The sequence below is a fragment of the Mesoplodon mirus genome (assembly GCF_964341445.2).
Source record: "Mesoplodon mirus genome assembly, contig: HAP1_SCAFFOLD_1041, whole genome shotgun sequence".
Taxonomy (NCBI): Eukaryota; Metazoa; Chordata; class Mammalia; order Artiodactyla; family Ziphiidae; genus Mesoplodon; species Mesoplodon mirus.
In genome coordinates, this window is record NW_028295014.1 from 126,745 (window position 1) to 145,956 (window position 19,212).

General features: G+C 43.5%; 1 protein-coding gene across 1 annotated transcript; it reads left to right on the forward strand.

Annotated features, from left to right (window-relative positions):
- Positions 1-1,351: 1,351 nt before the first annotated feature.
- Positions 1,352-10,914, forward strand: LOC309797819 (dual specificity tyrosine-phosphorylation-regulated kinase 3-like; the record flags this gene model as incomplete). Its single annotated transcript, XM_082646219.1, has 3 exons — positions 1,352-1,506; positions 3,375-3,486; positions 9,340-10,914. Exons 1-3 carry the CDS (start codon positions 1,430-1,432, stop codon positions 10,912-10,914), a joined length of 1,764 nt encoding a protein of 587 aa, XP_082502345.1. The 5' UTR covers positions 1,352-1,429.
- Between the last annotated feature and the right edge of the window lie 8,298 nt (positions 10,915-19,212).

Genomic DNA, 19,212 nt, shown 5'->3' on the forward strand with positions numbered 1-19,212 from the left:
TCATAGGCTAAAGAAAACATTGATTGTAAAGTTCCCCAAACGGACACATTAGTAATTTATAAAGTGAAGAGCCTTTGGATTTTAAGGGCATTTTTACTAAAGACATGAGAACAGGGACTCTGACTTTTAGTCTCACGGAAATGAGCCTTGGATGCAAATGTTCAGGTTTCTGGACTATGCTCTGCAGGCTTGGGGCAATGAGTCCCCAAGCCCCACCCCACCAGGTGGCGCCCGTGTTCGGCATTTCCATAACGTTTAGTTCTCTCCTCAAGGGTCAGACAGCCTGCCTCGTGTTTTGTAGGTTTAGATAATCCGACTGGCTGTTACGCTCAAGAAAACAACACTTGTGTTCTTCTGTTTTAACCTCCTTCCCTTTCACTTTCGTTCCAACTATCCAAATCCGCTTACCCTTGGTGTTGCCGAGGCATCTTAACTTTTCAGAAAAGCAAAGGGAAAACCCCCACCCATTCCAAGGAAGAAGACAGGAAGAGCCTTCTTTCCAGGGGGTCTGGTGCAGCAGGACGAAGGCTGGGAATTTGGAGACGTTTAGTTCAGGCTTTGCCAAACACAGATCTCCTCTGGCCTCACTTTCCTCATCCTTAAAATGGCTCTGAGCCCTACCATCCGTGGCATCCCATTGCAGGGGAGTCAGACATACCTCAGCTTAAATTCCGGATCCTAGTTAAATCTATATAAAAGAGGGATGTCATCTAGTATGGTTACCGAGGTTAAATGAAAAGATTCGTGGCGCCGGTGGTGTCACAAAATGGGTTTATTATTATTGGTTTCCTCTGTTAACTCATTACCCTCCGGAGGGACGCCCCTCAGTGGAGAAGTCTGAGAAATTACCCATGTCTTTCGTTCTCATTTTATTCATATTCAAGGGAGGTTTTAGAACTCTAGGCTGCAACTTGCTAAGAGATAGCTAGCTGACCGTGAGGTGCCGGCTGCCACTTCTGAGGCAGAAATCGGGGGCTGCTATTTCACAAACACCCCGTCAGGGCCCTTCTACCTCCCCAGCCGCGGCCCTCAGGCCTCGGCCAGCGACCAGAGAACCTCAGGCGGCGGGTTCCCAGCCTCCCGCCTCCCACCTTCCAGGGCCAGCGAGAGCTTCCGAGACACGCGCCGCTCAGTGGGGAGTGGCCTCGGCCCCGCCCCTGTGCGTGGCCACATTGTTGCGCCGAGGCGTTTCAAGGGGCGTGTCGCGGTTGCTAGGCGACCACACCACTCCCCTTCCCGCCCCTGCTGCTCCTCTGGCAGTTGTCGACCCCAGCCAGTCCCGAGCGGACGCGCTGGGAGCTGCACTGTGTGGAAGAGAGTTAACGAGGAAACGTCGCGGCCCGGGAGGCAGCCGCCCCAGCTCAGGTGGACGCTGCTCGCCTGACCGTCCAAACGCCGCCCCTCCCTCCGGGGGGTCCGGAGCTAACGGATGGGAGGCACAGCTCGCGGGCCCGGGCGGAAAGATGCGGGGCCGCCAAGAGTCGGACTCCCGCCCCAGCCGCGGAGGTAACGGCGCCGGGGGATAACGCGCTGGGGCTCCCGAAGGAGCCGCTGCAGCTGGCAGGCGAGGTCGGGGGGCGTGGATGGACTGGGCTGGAGGTTGAGCGAGCCCCCAAGCAGTAAGGACGAGGGAAGGGGTCTGACTCCCTCTCCGGGACTGGCCCACCCTCTTCCTCTCCATCAGCTCCCCTGCCCCCAGCCCAGCGCGGGAGTGGGCTAGAAAGGAGTTAGGCAAAGAAGAATTCCCACCCTGGGGATTATTTCTGAAGTCCTACATCAGGTGTATATGGTAGGAACTCGGAGAAGCTGGGATGTTTTTGGTGGGGCTTTTTAGCAAACTGGGGGACACAGGGAGCAATACCTTTTCCAATAAGCCCTGTTGCTCAGAGCAGATAACCAAGGGCTTTGCCGTGAGGGGTGTAGGTGAGGGGCTCTGCCGAGTAGGACTTTTTGTGGATCGTGTTTTGAGAGATTCTCCACCTTTCATAGGATTTTACACCTTAATGGAGAGTAGGGACCACCTGCCCACTTCATTTGCATGGAGACTACCTTTGGGTAATTTCCTTTGGCTATTTATAGGAAATCTCGTAGGTCTTCAGTCTGTCTTTTTCTTTGTAAATGTGGACGTCTGTCCCATTTTGTTTGTTTTATTCATGCTGTTGGCAAAGAATCAGTCACATCCAGAATTTTTGGTTCTTGTCAATGAAGCAGTTCCCGTTAAAGGTATAATTTTATCAGAATGTAAGCATGTTTTTTAAAAAGAGAACATTCCAAAAATAATTTGTAGTGGGTTTTCTGTTTGGTTTTTGTTTTTCGTTTTTTTTTCTCTTTGTACTCCTATAACACATCGATTAAGAAAACTCTAGAATTTTACAAAACAGTTTTTATAAGCCACTAAAATATTCCAGCATAGTTTTAAAGATTAAAAAAAATTCTTCCCTTGCAGCTGGCTCATTATCATTGTATTCATAGTATATCATGTAACAATGATACAATGAAATGCTGATGTGTGTTACTGGGAAATCCATGTTCTTGGTGGCAGATGAAATACATTATTCAGAGCCATCTTGTGGATTAAATAAATCCTCTCCGTCTTTTGTGTTCCCTTACAGCGGTGGAGGGAGGCACAGCGTTAAAGAGCAGAGAAATTATCATTTGGCATTTAGCTTCCACCATCCACCCGAAAATTAAGTGGGTAAAGATGTGAAATCCAGTACGTTTTGTAATTTAGAGAATCCCTATAGTATTTGCTGTAGAATTCACTGTAGTTTTCTACAAGTTAGATAGATGTTAAGTAGGAAAATAAATAAATAAATATAGAGAAAGCCCTAAGAAGGCCTTTTATTTCTTGCTTGTGAGACCCAGAAGTGCGTAGACTGGAACTATTCTTCCCTTTACAACATGTGGCCAACGGCTCAGAGAGGAAGGTAGAGTAGCCAGTGGTAGAGCTGAGATTAGAATCCAAGTCTCCGACTTGAAAATACAGTTCTCTGTCTGTTTGTTTGTTCTGGTTAGCTTTTAGGCTTCAGATTTCAACTAGCCTTCATTTTCAAGTAGTAAGTTAAATGAGATTCTTTTGATGGTCCCTATTGTTAACAACATTCAGAAAGTAAGACGTATTTTAACAATTTCAAACTATAAACCTAGAAATGCTGTCCTTTCTTTAAAAATAAAAAAAGGAGGAAAAGTTGGGTTTCCTCCCTTCCTCTGCCAAATACCCCTGTGGTGTGTATTCAGTGCCAAAATGCAGTGTGGACATTTGTTTGTATTAATTATTCTTTGTAGCAGATATGAAGCAGTTAAAGGGTGTTTTGGAAATACAAATTTATATACTTCAGTTACTGACAGATTTTATCTGTAATCCTTTCAACTAGATTGGATGATTTTGTCTATGATAGTGTCGTGATAATAGATGAAACCAAAGGCTCACCCTGTTCAAATGCACTCTGCAATCCTTCTGAACCACCTCTACCCAGAAGACTAAATGTAAGTAAATGAAGTAATTCTTTGAGCTCTAATGGGCCTGGAAAGGAGGAAGTGCTACTTTAAATGGTCAAGGTACAGTTACATGTCACTGGTAACCCAGGCTCTTTTTTACTCACTTTTGGTTTCTCTTGACTTTGAAATAACAATTTCTGTGGTCCAAGTTCAGCTTTTCAGAATGATTTTGATTTGGAGCCCACCTATTCCTTTCAATCACTGGGGTAAATAGGGAAAAAAACGACATGCTACTTTTATCTAGATAGTGTTTGTTTGTTTGTTTGTTTTTTTGCGGTACGCGGGCCTCTCACCGTTGTGGCCGTTGTGGCCTCTCCTGTTGCGGAGCACAGGCTCCGGACGCGCAGGCTCAGCGGCCATGGCTGACGGGCCCAGCCACTCCGCGGCATGTGTGATCTTCCCGGACCGGGACACGAACCCGTGTCCCCTGCATCGGCAGGCGGACTGTCAACCACTGCGCCACCAGGGAAGCCCTAGATAGTGGTTATTTTTTTTGATAGAATGATATGTACAGTATATTATGATGGCTCATTTTAACAAGAACAAGAAACAGAAAATACCTCTGAACTTACAGATCTGCAGATTTTTCCTGCACGGTAGAAATGCAGTCCTAGCTTATTAGTATGCTTAAGAGAACCATTTTTTTTTTTTTTTTTTTTCTTTTTGCTGTATGCGGGCCTCTCACTGTTGTGGCCTCTCCCGTTGCGGAGCACAGGCTCCGGATGCGCAGGCCCAGTGGCCATGGCTCACGGGCCCAGCCGCTCCGCGGCATATGGGATCCTCCCAGACCGGGGCACGAACCCGTATCCCCTGCATCGGCAGGCGGACTCTCAACCACTGCGCCACCAGGGAGGCCCAAAGAGAACCATTTTATAGATCATAAATGAAACTTGAGCAATGCATTTTGGTTTCGATGCATTTAATCATTTTGGAGCTTGCAGACATTTAGCTTTTGACACCGTTTTATGTTTAAGAGAATAAATTAATTCCCATTCCCTCGGCACTCATAGAGAGGTAGGGAGAGCAGGGTTTTGGACAAGTTCCATGACAGGGAGAATCTATCCTGTGACTTTAAAATTTGCTGCATATATCATCAACGAACAAACTGAATAATTGAGTAGACTAATTTATCAATAATTCTCCTTCATATTTCTGTTTAAGACCTAAAATTATTTCTATGTAAAACACTGCTTGCATTTTTCATAGTCCTTCCCAACGCTTTGTCAGCTTTTGCCATTAAAAATCAACCCCTTCACTACTTTCAAGGCTAATAATATTACAAGATACGGGCTACATATATTTGGAAGGCTGGTCACCCTATTTTTAATCTCCTTTCCAAAGTGCAGTAAGTTTCCATTCTCCACAAGCTTATTGTTTTTAATATGTAAAAACCTCTAAGAGCTCCAGAACCACCTATATACTCGTGTGTTGACTATCAGATTTCGTGGTTACTTGCTGACAATTAGCACATCTCTCTGGGAAACTTTTACAGTCCGTCATCATGTGACTTAAACTCCATTTTAACTTTACTTCAGAGTTGGCCAGTGCTAATCACCATATAGTAGGGCAATTAAATTGTATGTTTCAGGATCAAAATGAATTTTTTTACTGTGTGGTATTCAGAGTAACACAGCTTGCAAAACACAAGATTTTAGATTCTAAAACAATGCTGTCTTTGCAAATTTTGCTGAAAAAAGTGCTTTTGACCTCTTAGTAACACTTATAGTTCATTATGCCATGACTCCATTGCGAGACGCTATTGCTCATTTCACAAAGAGCTTTGGCTTCCTTGTTTATCCAAGATGCCCTTACATTCTTGTTGTAAACTATAAATCATCTGCTCATAGGCTTTTATTGGGTTAGCTTTGTGTTGCAGAGATTTAGGGTCGAGAACGAGGGAGGGGGTGGTGTTTTATATCTGGACGAGAAGGATATTCCTTTTCTGAATTTCTCAACAAGATCTTTAAGACTTGACTAACGCAGTTGAAGATTCTATTTGAAATGTCAAGAGTGCTCCAAATTGATCAGCTCGGTGCTTTGTGACCACCTAGAGGGGTGGGATAGGGAGGATGGGAGACGCAAGAGGGAGGAGATATGGGGACATATGTATATGTATGGCTGATTCGCTTTGTTATAAAGCAGAAACTAACCCACCATTGTAAAGCAATTATACTCCAATACAGGGGTGTTAAAAAAAAAAAGAGCGCTCCAAATTAACAATGTACATGAAGCATTCTTAAATAAAACATGATTAATCTGGCATTATTTGACTCTCTGGATATAATTACATAGTTAAAATATTTGAAGTCGATTGCAGACATTGGTCAGTTATTGTGATTATCACCCTAGACTAGAAATATATAGTGTTTTGTAACTACTTTAATATGTGTGAAAATTCTAGTTTCTCCTAGAACAATGGAAGGAAGATTTTATTTATAGCACAGCAGACTTGATACATAATTGATTCAGAGCAGTATTTGAGTTATTACAGGAAAGGAAAGAAAGCTAAGGCGAGAACCCCTCCCTGTGTGGAAAAATTTCTTTCTGGAATTCTTCAGATTCATTGGAGGTTCAAACCTTGACAGTCCACAGGGGACTAGACCTGAAGTGTCTTGTTCTGTTCTGCAAGCCACACTTGCAGAGAGATATACCGTGCAGCCCATAACGTGTTGAGAACGTGAATAGGATATAGTAAGGCAGCCTGACCCAGGCTGTGTGAGGTGGAGGATGTGATGGGGATGATGAGCCTCGAGAAAAAATGGTGAAGGCAGGACAGCCCCTTTTAGGTATCTGAAGGGCTTTAACATGGAAATTTGGACCCTCCTGTGTAGTTCCAGAGGGCAAAATAAGACTTAATTTGCAGAGAGAGAGATTTAGGCTCACTTTAAGGAAAAACCATGAGTCAGGAAATCCAAATGACATCCTTAATCTTATTGTAATAGTTCTGTGGAAGTTAAATCTCTGTTCTTATTAACATTCTGTACCTGAGAGCCTCTCTTTACCACAAACAGAAATGAATACCTCCAGAGCCAGCACAGCCTTAACATGTAGGTAGAGTAGGTGAAATGCCCAGGGGTGGATCCTGGACCACAAATACCTTTCCTACCAGCTTGTCATTGATGACCGCGGGTCCTAGAGAGTCATTCCCTTGGGTTAAGGCATTGCTCTTTTTAAAGGTCAAATATGTCTGGAGAGATAACCCATTAAATTGCATGGCAAGTTGAAAGGAGGTTTTATGTTGGGGAGAAAGTGGATGAGGTGTTTCCATGCATCCTAAGGGAAGGCTGATTGTGCAGGCCTTCACGGAGCAGAAGGCATAGTTAATGCCAGATGTCTGGTGGAGGGAGTCTGGAACTGCAGAGGAAGGCACCACAGAGAGAAAAGAGAAGCTGAAAGGGGAAAGGGAGGGTGTATTGGAGTTTAAACAATATATTGAGAATTTTGCCTAACTGTTACCAGTGTTTTTAACATGTTTTATAGTTTCTGAGGGTCTTTCACATATATTATTAATTATAATTTGATTCACACAACATCCTGCAAGGAGGTATTATTATCCACATTTTAAAGATAAAGAAATTGAGGCTAAGAAACTGGGCTAAAGGTTAAGCCTACCCTGGGACCTACAGTTTTTGAGCAGTGTAGCCAGGACCCCAACCTAGGCCTTCTGACTTCACATTTCTTCAGAATGTGTCCCCAGGATTTTAGCAGTAAATATTTAGATGCATTTAGGTTAGGTAGTAAAAATTTAAGGAAAACTGGTTTAGATGCATGCAAATATTTGGTTTTGTTATGTAAATCTACCTAAAACCAAATAATTATAATTCCCTAGTTCAGCCAAACCTATCTCCTAATAGATTGTAGTGCCTTGAGGTAACCTGTTTTTTGGCACTTTTATAATTGTGAACAATTAGTGCTCATGTGAATGTTAGATGGATGGATGAGACCTTTTTTTTCCATCCCTAAAAACAGGAATGGTTATTTGACTTAATTGCTGATAAACAAAATGTTGCATTATATTTACATCTTAGCAAGGTATTTAGGTTCTGTCTGCCCGCCTGTGTTTTATTTTCTTGACTAGTGATAGTTCTCTATTTTGGTATCAGAGACCTCTCCTGGTCCGTATCTTGCCTCTTTATTGAGAAACTCAATGCCAAAGTATGGCTACCGTTGTACTGGCTGCTTTGCTTGTATGTAAGATGGTGCAGTGCCTCATTTTTGTAACTGTAGTACTATATAAATGTTTAAATTGATTAAATGACCTAAAAGAAGCAGGCAGGAACTAATGTCGTGCTTTTATAACTAAATTAGGGGCTGTCTAAAGTTTGCCAACACTTAATTTTTTTCATCCCTTTTTTGTTTTTTATATTTACATCTTTTATATTTTTATTTATATAGGTGATGGGTCAGGTGTTGTTTGCTTAGGTTATATTAAAATTCTCTTTTTTAAATGGTTGGCCACTTTGGATCATTACCTTATAATTTGTGTTATATTTTAAGAGATCATAAATATAGCTCAGAGCTTCTCTGGAATTATCTACCCCTGATCATAGAGGCTCTCAATCATACAGATCAGGGGTAAAGTTCATCAGGGTCTGTTTAGAAAAATAGTTGTTCTTTGAAGTATCCCAGCCTTTTTTTTTAAAACAACAGTTTTTAGCACTTTTTTTCTTCTTTCCTTCTAGCACATTCTTATATTTTTCTTAGTATTTTTTTTAGCGTTTGGCTTTTTCATTGTCTTTCCCTCCATCGAGTTTCACAGAATGTTATTTCATTTCAGAGGTATTTAATAAGTAGAGTTTTCTTCTGTAGGTTATTGTTCCTTGCAGGAAAAGGTGATGCCAAATCAAGTAAAAAGAGTTGTATGCCTTTGTCACGTAGGCGTTTGCTGAGGGAGACTAGTGTATGTGTCTATGAGCAAGGGAGGGAGAGAGAAAGGAGACTCTTTGTCTTTAGGAGAGTTTTACAAGAAGCACCCTGGGGCCTTAGATCCTCACTGCTATTCATCAGATACTTAAAGAATTGGCCTCGGTGATCTCAAGAGTTCTCTCTGGATTAGAAATTTTGTGATTCAATGAACTGAGATAGAAAGATGCGATCATTTATTTGGGGACCCAGGAGTAGATGATGAGGCCTTGGTTGATTCCAGGCCAAGGTCAACATTCAGCCCTACTGGAGAATAGTACAGGCACTAGGAGAAGCTGGTACCAGGTTATGTTAATGTTCTGGACCCAGATTCAGAAGACCTGGGGATCACGTCCTGCCTCTGTCCCTTTATCATTTACAGAACACTTTAATGTGTATTCATTTGCTCCTGGTACATGCCCTTAAGATTTGGGAAGATACTTGAAACAGTTTGTGAACAATATAGGACAGTATATATATAACAAGGGCCAGATTATGTGGTAGACTCGAAAAGCTGCAGTTAAGATGTGAGTGGAGCCATAGTTAGTATGGGCTTGGAGTAGTTCTAAGTGGAAGAGGGAGGACTAGCATTGGGCTTTGAAAGAGCGTAGGATTTGAGTGGATGGGGTGAAAAGATTCTCGGTAGGAAGACATACCAGTTAGAAGGAATCTAGCATGTTTCGGGTATGGTAAGATGACCGTCTTGTTTTGAACAAAGGGAGGCCTATGTAGTGGGGCTGGGGTGGCCACAGCTGTCAGGGAACCTAAGGATTAACATAACACGAGTTTCTAGAGACTCCTGCTTTTCTTATCTCACTTTTGGGCCTTTTAACTACACAACTGGCATGTTTTGTTGTTTTGTTCAGTCAGGGGGACGATTCTTTCGTTCTTCCACCGTTTTTAGTGACTTTAACATAGATTCACTTCTCTTTGCCGTAGATCATCACTGAGCATTTAACAAGAGATCCTACTCAGTGCTTCCTGAATGGAGGTGAGATGAAGGTAGAACAACTATTTCAAGAATCTGGCAACAGAAGATCTGATACTTTTCAGTCAGATGGCATCAACGACTCTGAAAAATGCTCTCCTACAGTTTCTCAGGGTAAAAGTTCAGATCGTGTGAATACAGTAAAATCCAGCAGTTCATCCAAAGCATCCAAAGTGTTGCCTCTGACTCCAGAACAAGCACTGAAGCAGTATAAACACCACCTCACTGCTTATGAGAAGCTGGAAATCATCAATTATCCAGAAATTTACTTTGTGGGTCCAAATGCCAAAAAAAGACATGGAGTTATCGGTGGTCCCAATAATGGGGGTTATGATGATGCAGATGGGGCCTACATTCACGTGCCTCGAGACCATCTAGCTTATCGATATGAGGTGCTGAAAATTATTGGCAAGGGCAGTTTTGGGCAGGTAGCCCGGGTCTATGATCACAAACTTCGACAGTACGTGGCCCTGAAGATGGTACGCAATGAAAAGCACTTCCATCGCCAAGCAGCCGAGGAGATCCGGATTTTGGAGCATCTTAAAAAGCGGGATAAAACCGGTAGCATGAACGTTATTCATATGCTGGAAAGTTTCACGTTCCGGAACCATGTTTGCATGGCCTTTGAGTTACTGAGCGTAGACCTCTATGAGCTCATGAAAAAAAACAAGTTCCAGGGTTTTAGTATCCAGTTGGTTCGCAAGTTTGCTCAATCCATCTTGCAATCCTTGGATGCTCTCCACAGAAACAAGATCATTCACTGTGACCTGAAGCCAGAAAACATTCTCCTGAAACACTATGGGCACAGTGCGACTAAGGTCATTGACTTTGGGTCCAGCTGTTTTGAGTACCGGAAGCTTTACACCTATATCCAGTCTCGGTTCTACAGAGCTCCAGAGATCATCTTAGGAAGCCGCTACAGCACGTCCATTGACATGTGGAGTTTTGGCTGCATCCTTGCAGAACTTTTAACAGGACATCCTCTCTTCCCTGGAGAGGATGAAGGAGACCAGCTGGCCTGTATGATGGAGCTTCTAGGGATGCCACCACCAAAACTCCTGGAGCAATCCAAACGTGCCAAGTACTTTATTAACTCCAGGGGCCTACCTCGCTACTGTTTTGTGACCAGTCGGGCAGATGGGAGGGTTGTGCTTGTGGGAGGTCATTCACGGAGGGGTAAGAAGCGGGGTCCCCCAGGCAGCAAAGACTGGCGGACAGCACTGAAGGGGTGTGATGATTACTTCTTCATAGACTTTTTGAAAAGGTGTCTTACCTGGGACCCCTCTGCCCGCCTGACCCCAGCTCAAGCACTAAGACACCCTTGGATTAGCAAGTCTGTGCCCAGACCTCTCACCATTGAAAAGGTGTCAGGCAAAAGGGCAGTAAATCCTGCAAATGCTTTCCAGGGCCTGGGTTCTAAGCTGCGTCCAGTTGTAGGAATAGCCAATAAGCTTAAAGCTAACTTAATGTCAGAAACCAGTGGTGGTATACGTCTGTGCACTGTATTGCCAAAACTGATCAGCTAATGGACAGCTGGTGTGCTCAGAGATGATATGTAGGTATTTTTAATTATCTTGCAAACCTGAAAATGGAAAAAAAGAAACAACACCAAGCCCATTAATGGATATGTTTTTGGTAGACTAGATATCTTTTTTTTTAACAAGGCAAAGCATTTTTATATGACTGTAAAAGAACTCTTGAAGGGCTAATTACCTAACCAGCTTGTATTGGCCATCCTGGGATACATAGTAAAAGACTTTTTATAAGTCAGTGCATCTTTTGTTATTATTGTCAGGTGTTCACCAACCTGTGTATTATTCTGTGGGTTTAAATCCTTTTCTCTCAAGGTAGACGATATACCAGAAAATATATCCTGAACGTTCACTTCTAGTCTCCCTCGGCATCTGTTCCAGAGGCTTAATTTGGGACATGGCCGTAGTTATAGATGAGAGTGAAAACTAGATCTCTCGTGCCAGCAGCCTGTCCTGTGGGCTTATGCTAGGTGAAAGGGCTCACAGCAGAGTATGGGGTCGGGGAAGCTCCGGCAAGCTGTGGGTCCCCTAGAAAAGTCTCATCAGTGCTTCCAAGTGGCTCGTTTCTCTGCCCTTCAATTCTGTGATGCATGGTGTTTTTATTGTATGTTGTCGTTATTATTTTTATTTATTATTTTGCCACTGGTTTGTTTCCCGGGCACTCGAAGCATTTTACAGACATCTTACCACTTCACAAAGTACTGGCTTTAAAACAAGTCATATGCATCCCTCCTCCCATGTCCAAGGAAGATAAAGAAGTTCTTGGCCCCAAATGACCCAGAACGTTAAAGGTAGAATCAGCCTGCAAACTGCAGTTCTGCATTTCCATGGACTCTTTCCTTATAAAAGTGATTGCTATCACATAACCCTAACTACAGCTTCATTGCTTTCGCTCCTCTTTCCAGCTATCTGCCACCTTGATGTGCCACAATTTTCTCACTTTCAGTTTAAACCGAAGACTATTCCGTAGACTGGGAGTGAGCTTCAGATATAAGAAGAAAATCCAGAAACTGGTGGTAATCCATTTCATTTTTTCTTCACTTCAACGTCCTTTCTTTTTCTCTGCTAAGATTTAAACAGGGAGGGCTGGTAATAAAACTAATTGCTAGCCAGATGGCTTATTCAGAAGGATGGTGAAAGGGACAGTAACTAACTCACTGCTGCAGTTTTGTTTTCTTCCCCCTGCCGTGCCTCTACTTCCACCCTCCTCCAAAACAAGAGTCCACCTGAACTCTGTCCTGACAGTGTGTTCTTCAGAGTAGACCGTTGCTTTCTCCAACACTGCTCTCAGGACTATCCAGTTCCATTTTTATGATAGAATTTAGTCTCTACAGATTCCATAAGGTCGGAACGAGGCTGTTTTTGTTGGGCAGCACAGTCACAAAAAGAAGGAAAATGCCATGGGCATGTTACTTAAGGAACTTTTGCCTTAACCAAAAGTATTCCTCACAGCACAGGCTGTGAGAACAAATGTCCAGAGCATGGCCCCAGCCTCTCAGGCACAAGGACCACAGGGCAGAAAAGGGTTCAGACTGTGACCTCAGCCTCTTAAAAGGGGGATGTCCTGGTACTTCTGGGGACTGAGCAAGTGGACTATTTAAAACCTTAATTATTTCCCCTACCCCTAGTTTATGGAAGGCAATGGAATATGCAACTCCTTTCAGCCCCCTAACTCCTGCTGAGTCCTCTAACTTACAGAGAAGTTTTGTAAGGCTCCTGCATTATCTAGGCAGAGCGTATGGTGAGGTGGCCTTTCCAGTCGTTATCTGTGTGGGAGACCTACTCTCTTAAGCAAACTGTGTTGAAAGGACTGCAACCCCAGATGCATCTGCCACGTGCAGGATTTCGATGTTTGTGTTGTCAGTGAGATATCACCTTGGTCAGCCAGCATTGTGTGTGACTTGGGAGAGAAGGGAGCCTGTGGCTGAGGTTGGCATGTGGTCTGTTTTTGTGTAGTGAATGGACCATGAGGTTACAGAACCTGGGCCAAGCGACAGGATATAGACAACCCATGACACTGTACAAATTGTAGAAAGCTCTGGGAGGGTGAATGGATGTGTTTATGCCTAAATTTGGCAACCTAGAGGGTGATGCAGAGCAGAGTCATTCAAGGTGGCATGACTGTCTTCTGCAGGCCGGTTCAAGTTTGGGGAGAGTGGGCTGCTCTAAAACATGGCGGTTGTGCCAGATGGATTTGAGGAGGTTTATGAGTGCGTTTCAAGTTTAGGGACAATTGTAGTTTTTAAAAGCTGTCACCCTTTTTCCAGCCACTGTCAGATTTTTGCTTGGATCCCTGCCCAGCCATAGCACTAAATGACCAAATTGGATCAGAGTTAGTACAGAGATTCAGGCTGTGCCTTACAGTTGCTGGATTGTTCTTCAGCCATTTTGTCATTTCAATTAAACAGGTCAAGTTGGTTGACTTTTTTTTTTTAATATTTATTTATTTCTTCGGTTGCACAGGGCCTTAGTTGTGGCAGGCGGGCTCCCTAGTTGCAGCTCGCGGGCTCCTTAGTTGCGGCTCACCAGATCCTTAGTTGCAGCGTGTGGGCTCCTTAGTTGCGGCAGGCGGGCTCCTTAGTTTCGGCTTGCAGGCTTCTTAGTTGTGGCTCACCGGTTCCTTAGTTGTGGCATGTGGGCTCCTTAGTTGTGGCATGCGAATTCTTAGTTGCAGCATGCATGTGGGATCTAGTTCCCTGATCAGGGCTCGAACCTTGGCCCCCTGCATTGGGAGCGTGGGGTCTTAACCACTGTGCCACCAGGAAAGTCCCACCTTCTTTTATTGATTTTTTTTTTTTTTTTTTTTTTTTTACAGTGTGGAGTTGGAGAGCAGAAAGGTACTCCAAGGTTTGTTCCTGGGTGTGGGTTTGGGGGGCTTGGAACTACATTAGTTGAATCAAAGTAAATGAAGTAGTATGCAACATGAATGAGGAACACTCTGTATTGCTATTTGGAAACTGGATATGAGGCTCCCAATCTCAAAATCAATGCAACTTTCTCCAGGAGTCAGCTCTTCAGAAAATCTTGGTTTCAATAGAAGACCTAAGGTATATGGGCATTCAGGAGGATCTGACCAGTCTTCCAGACAGAAACATTTCCACTATCATGACAAAGTGATGAGGGCAGTTTAGCTGGGTTGCGTTGTTCCCTGAAGTGTGTGGGTGGAATGGCTTTTGTAGTTAGAGGGCAGGGACCGGGCTGATTCATCTTTGTGAACCCCTCACTTGGGAGCAGCAGCCAACACCTTCCTCACCCTTCACCACCACCATCATCACTCCCTCCTCATCTCACTTGGTTCCTCTGAATCTGGATCCCATGATCGTGTCTCATTGGCATCCTCAATTCCCCTTCCTCCTTGCCCTTCTCACTGAACTAGCCTCATAATCCCTCAACATGGACCAAATATACATCTGGATTCTCACCTGCATTGTCCACTTTTGGGGGGGAAAAATGCTCAGTTGTGAAAATGGGTACCCCACAAACTACCAGGCAATGAACCTGCAGCATTATCTCATTTGCTGCCTCTGCAGGACGGGAATTATTATCTCCATTAACCAGACAAGAAAACTGAGGCTTGGTTAGTTCTTCTTTGATGGTAGATTTGAGGAGCATCTTGGGGAGATAGAATTATTTATGCCTTATTTATTTGTCAGCTAAGAATAGTTGCTGCTATTTTAATTTTATAATGTCAGTGTCTTTTTGACGCCCCACCCATCTTGATTAAATTATCACTTTATTTGGTCAAGATTTTTTGGAGCCAATGAGAAGGATGACAGTAGAAACCAAAAGTGTTTGTTTTCCTTAAATCTCTGAAGGTGACAAAATCTGGAAGAGGAAATGAGGGTGAAGTCCCAAGTTTCCGATTGAGCTCTAGGAATGAGGTGGCAGGTTTCTTTATATCATCTATTATTATCATTGTCACTAGAATATAAAGGTCATTGAATCTTACTGTATGAGTTAGTTTTATCTTTAACCACTCAGCTCCAAGAGAATGCCAGAAACTGTCTGCTAATTCTCTTCCACGTGTCTTCTCCATATCTTACTTCTGGAGATGATGTTCAGGTTTTTTAAAGATACACTGTTTCTAAGTTGAGAAATGGGAGAAACCGTGTTCTAACGTATTCCTTGACTGATCTGTGAGCACTGCCTACCCAGAGCCTTGCCAACTACTCCATGGCTTGTCAGCAGTCCTTTGGGTGTTTCCCAAAGTTCACTCCAATTCAGTAAGAGTCAGCAGTGAGGTGTAGCAGACAACGGGGACTTAGCAGGGAATGCAGAGATGGGTGGGTGATACGGTCCCAGATCTTCCTGACCCAAACTTGCTGTGACTGACTTTTAGCCAGTCCACTTCAGTGTCTTCACTAGCAGGCATTGGACTTCTCTTGCTACTCAAAGTGGGCTGTTGGCCAGAACAGCATCATCAGCATCTCCTGGAAGTACAGAGTGCTGGCCCCACCCTAGACCTTATCAGTCAGAATCTGCACCTTAACAAGATTCCCAGGGGGTTCACATGCACACCAAAGTTTGAGAACTGGATTCTGAAATACACACTAACAACCGTCATTCTCCCCTTGCCCTAGGAACGAATAAAATCGTGAGGAGACTTGGGTTTGATGCCTGGCTCCGAATATATTTCATCTCTGACTTGGGCAAGCTGCTTCTTCTGGAGCATCACAACATTGAGGTGTTTCTCCTGATTAAGGAGAATGGAGATTAAACGCCCAGCACCCACACAACTCTAACCCGACTTTTCAAACAGTAAAGTGAGAAACAAAAGCCAGGCCGCAAAGAGTGGAGCGGGGTCACTGTTTTTCACTTTATTTTAATTTATAGGAAAATTTAAATACAATTCTAGGTGGGACTTTTAAACGCTTTTTAAAAAAATTATTTGAAAAAAAAAGCATTTAAGTCAGATCCATTTGGCTTTCCTTGCAACCTTGCCAATCTCTTTCCATTCCAAACTGCCATCCAGGCAGGGACTCTTCTCACCCCTTTTATTGATTTTTAAATTCACAAAATCAACCGAGTTTCCAAATTGTTATTGACACAGTACAGAGCTGGGTAGGAATGTTTGTTTTATTTCATTCCTTAAATCATGTTTTCCTTTCAACATGGAAAATTGGCTAATCCAGCTAATACCTGCTCATTTTATTAGACTCCACCCCACAGTGATTGATCTGTTCATCATGTTCTATCATGATTTCTCCTTGTAATAGAGTGCATGCTTCCAACGGGTATTCCCATTCATCATGAAGCTCCGAGTTAATCGGTTGTGATGCTACCGAGCATGTGCAGATGATGGGGGTTCGTTTCCCTCCGTGTACCAGGAGTGTGCTCACCTCTTGTCTTCTTTCAAGTTGACCTACGTAGTCAATCTCCGATCTCTTCTTTTTTTTTTTTTTTTTTTTTTTTTGCTGTACGCGGGCCTCTCACTGTTGTGGCCTCTCCCATTCCCATTGCGGAGCACAGGCTCCGGACACGCAGGCTCAGTGGCCATGGCTCACGGGCCCAGCTGCTCCGCGGCATGTGGGATCTTACTGGACTGGGGCACGAACCCGTGTCCCCTGCATCGGCAGGCGGACTCTCAACCACTGAGCACCAGGAAAACCCCGATCTCTTTTTGAGAGAGGGTAATTGGAGAAGGGTTATGTGAGGCCACCTTCTTCTGGTCTGGTATTTGACACTGATAATAATGAAAAGGAAAATGCAACCATAACTAACTATGATATAAAGATTCTACTTCTGTCTCCCAGGGGCTCTGTGAAGAAGGAAAGAGTCTAACCTGCATCTCCTTTCCCAGATGAAATTAATTTATGACCATAGTAGTATACTTTATTCCTAGGTGTTTTAAGGTGCGGATTGGGACAGACAGGTTAGCTGGCTAATGTCATATTTTAGTTTTCATGACACTGAATCGGTTACGAACGGGGTTTCTTGCGTGATCAAAAAACTGAACAAAAGATTAAACAAAAATTTCAACTGTGAAACAGTCTGGATCTGTAGCAGCTGGTCATGTTGAAACTTTCTGTTTTGCTTAATTCCTAACTGGGCATAATTAAAGTTAAATGCAAAATTTTAGGTAGCAGCCGATAAATCGTTCTAGGATTTCCTAACAGAATACTCCTACTACTTTAGTGAATCATGGAAAACTCTTTCTCATTTACTTTTGATTATTTCTCTTTCATCTATTATTCAATGTCATGAACATGGAAGTTGGAAGAGTGACAATGATTGTTCCAGACTGCGTCTGTATGCTTTTTCTCCTTTGAGAATTAAGGATAAAAGCTTATCCATTGAACCAGGTAGAATTGCCGGAACACGCTCTCCTCTGTCTCTTCAGTCTCGCCAGAGGTGACCAGTCTGTATAGCCCTATAACTTAATATGCACAGAGCAACTGTAGGCATCCACAACGTGAACAACCTGGAGTCTTCCAAACAAGGAGAGAGACAAGGCCAGGGATCAGCAAATCAAGGAAGAGTTGTCCTCTGCCAGGAATCAGCCTCTCGGTTTTTAATAGTATTTTTAATATCCTCTTTTCAACATAACATGTCCCACTTTCACCTTCAAACTGTGCTTCCTAAAGCCCAAGATTTTAAAAGAATTTACTTCCAAACCTGGCCTTCAACCAGAATGTGATTAGGGGTAATCCTCTCCAAGTGTCTGTCAAATTATGCCTGCTAATTTCAGCGAGAAAAGTTTTTAAGTGAACCCAACCATGTAAGGACTAAAAGCTCTCTGGTCCCTGAGAGCCATAGCCCCTGAGATAAGCCAGAGCTACAAATATATCGTCTAGACTTTGAAAGAAAGGATATGATTCTTAATATAGCTCACCAACCACTAAGTCAAGCCCAAGCTCTCATAATTTTTTCTATAATAGGAGAAGCCTGCCTGACAGTTGACTTGAAAGATTCTCACCTCTTCTGCTACCACAGAAATAAACTAAAAAGAAAGGACTCCCCTAAATCAGGCCAGGTGGTGACCTGTGGCTATTTCAGCTCAGGATGTCAGCCTCTAAAGCATCAGGTTTGAATCATTTGGGATCATGGGATTCTATCATTGTTCACTTGAATCTGCTGACACACTTCCTCTGGAAAGCGCAGTTTGGCATGGATGAGTCAGTGGTTTTTTTTTTTTTTTTTTTTTTTTTAGGTTGTTTGTTTTTTAAAAGATAAAAATTGCTTTGAGAATTTTTCAGCATCTCATAACTGTTTCAAAACCAAGGCTGACAACTTTCCCAGCAGGCCCTGAGTGCTATACTCTGAAATGTTCCCAGTGTGGTAGGCAAGTTATCAATCACTGAATTTTTAGGGCTGTGCTGCAGGTACAGCCTCTCTTAATTTGATGACAATGACAGAGGAAGAAAGTGCTCGAAAAAGAAAATATTGGGATGAGAAAAGTAGTGGAATGAGAAACAGCCTTGTAGAGATTCATCCTATAATATCCTTTTAGTTCCCCAGAGCGTCTGTCCATAAGCTCTGGCATTGTTGTAAAGAAGGGAGATTGGGAAACAGGCGCAGTACTCAGGGATGGCCTGCTTCCCGGAGCCCTAACGATCAGCTCTCCCATCAAGAGAGAGTTATCACATTTACTTTCCTGGGGCCTAAGCTTAGCTTAAGGATGAGGTCTGGCAAGCAGTTTAAGGAATGCAGCTTATTTGGGAAGTTTCTGGGGTTTTTGTCTGTGGGTAATGTAAAGCTTAAGGAAACTGAGCAAATGGAAAGGGAAAGAATGTTCTTAGGGGCCCTCAGGCACCTTAGCTGCTGCCTGCTTCTGATTGGCCCTGAGCCCTTCCTGCCCTGGCAACAGGAGCTAAGTGGACACGGAAGAACTGCCTTCTGCCACCCTTGAATTGTCCCTTGGATTCTTGAATGGGCTTCCTGCCTTATGAGAGCAGGGCCTAAAGCTAGAAAAGGACCTTCCCATAACTCACATGAAGCTGCTGCATGTTAGAAAAACTAACTTCGGCTGGAGAAACTACAGACCAGGGGGAAATTAAGAGAAATAGCTGTTCAGATTTCCCCATGATCTAGTACACCCCAAGCCAGGACACTCCTATGGTTTTTTGTTCCATTTAAGGCAAAAGCTTATCAGAGCTTAGAAAAGGCAGTGAAATGGCAATGAGACCTCAAGGTGTGTTGTCCTTTGCTTTTCAATGTCCGGGAAGGCATCAGTCCAGAGGCACATGAACTGACTGTGGCTAGACGGTGCCAATGCCGAGGGCTGATCTTGACCTTTCTGTAGCATGCGTTTGGGTGCAATGCGCCCTGCTTGTTTACAGAGGCTGCTCAGCC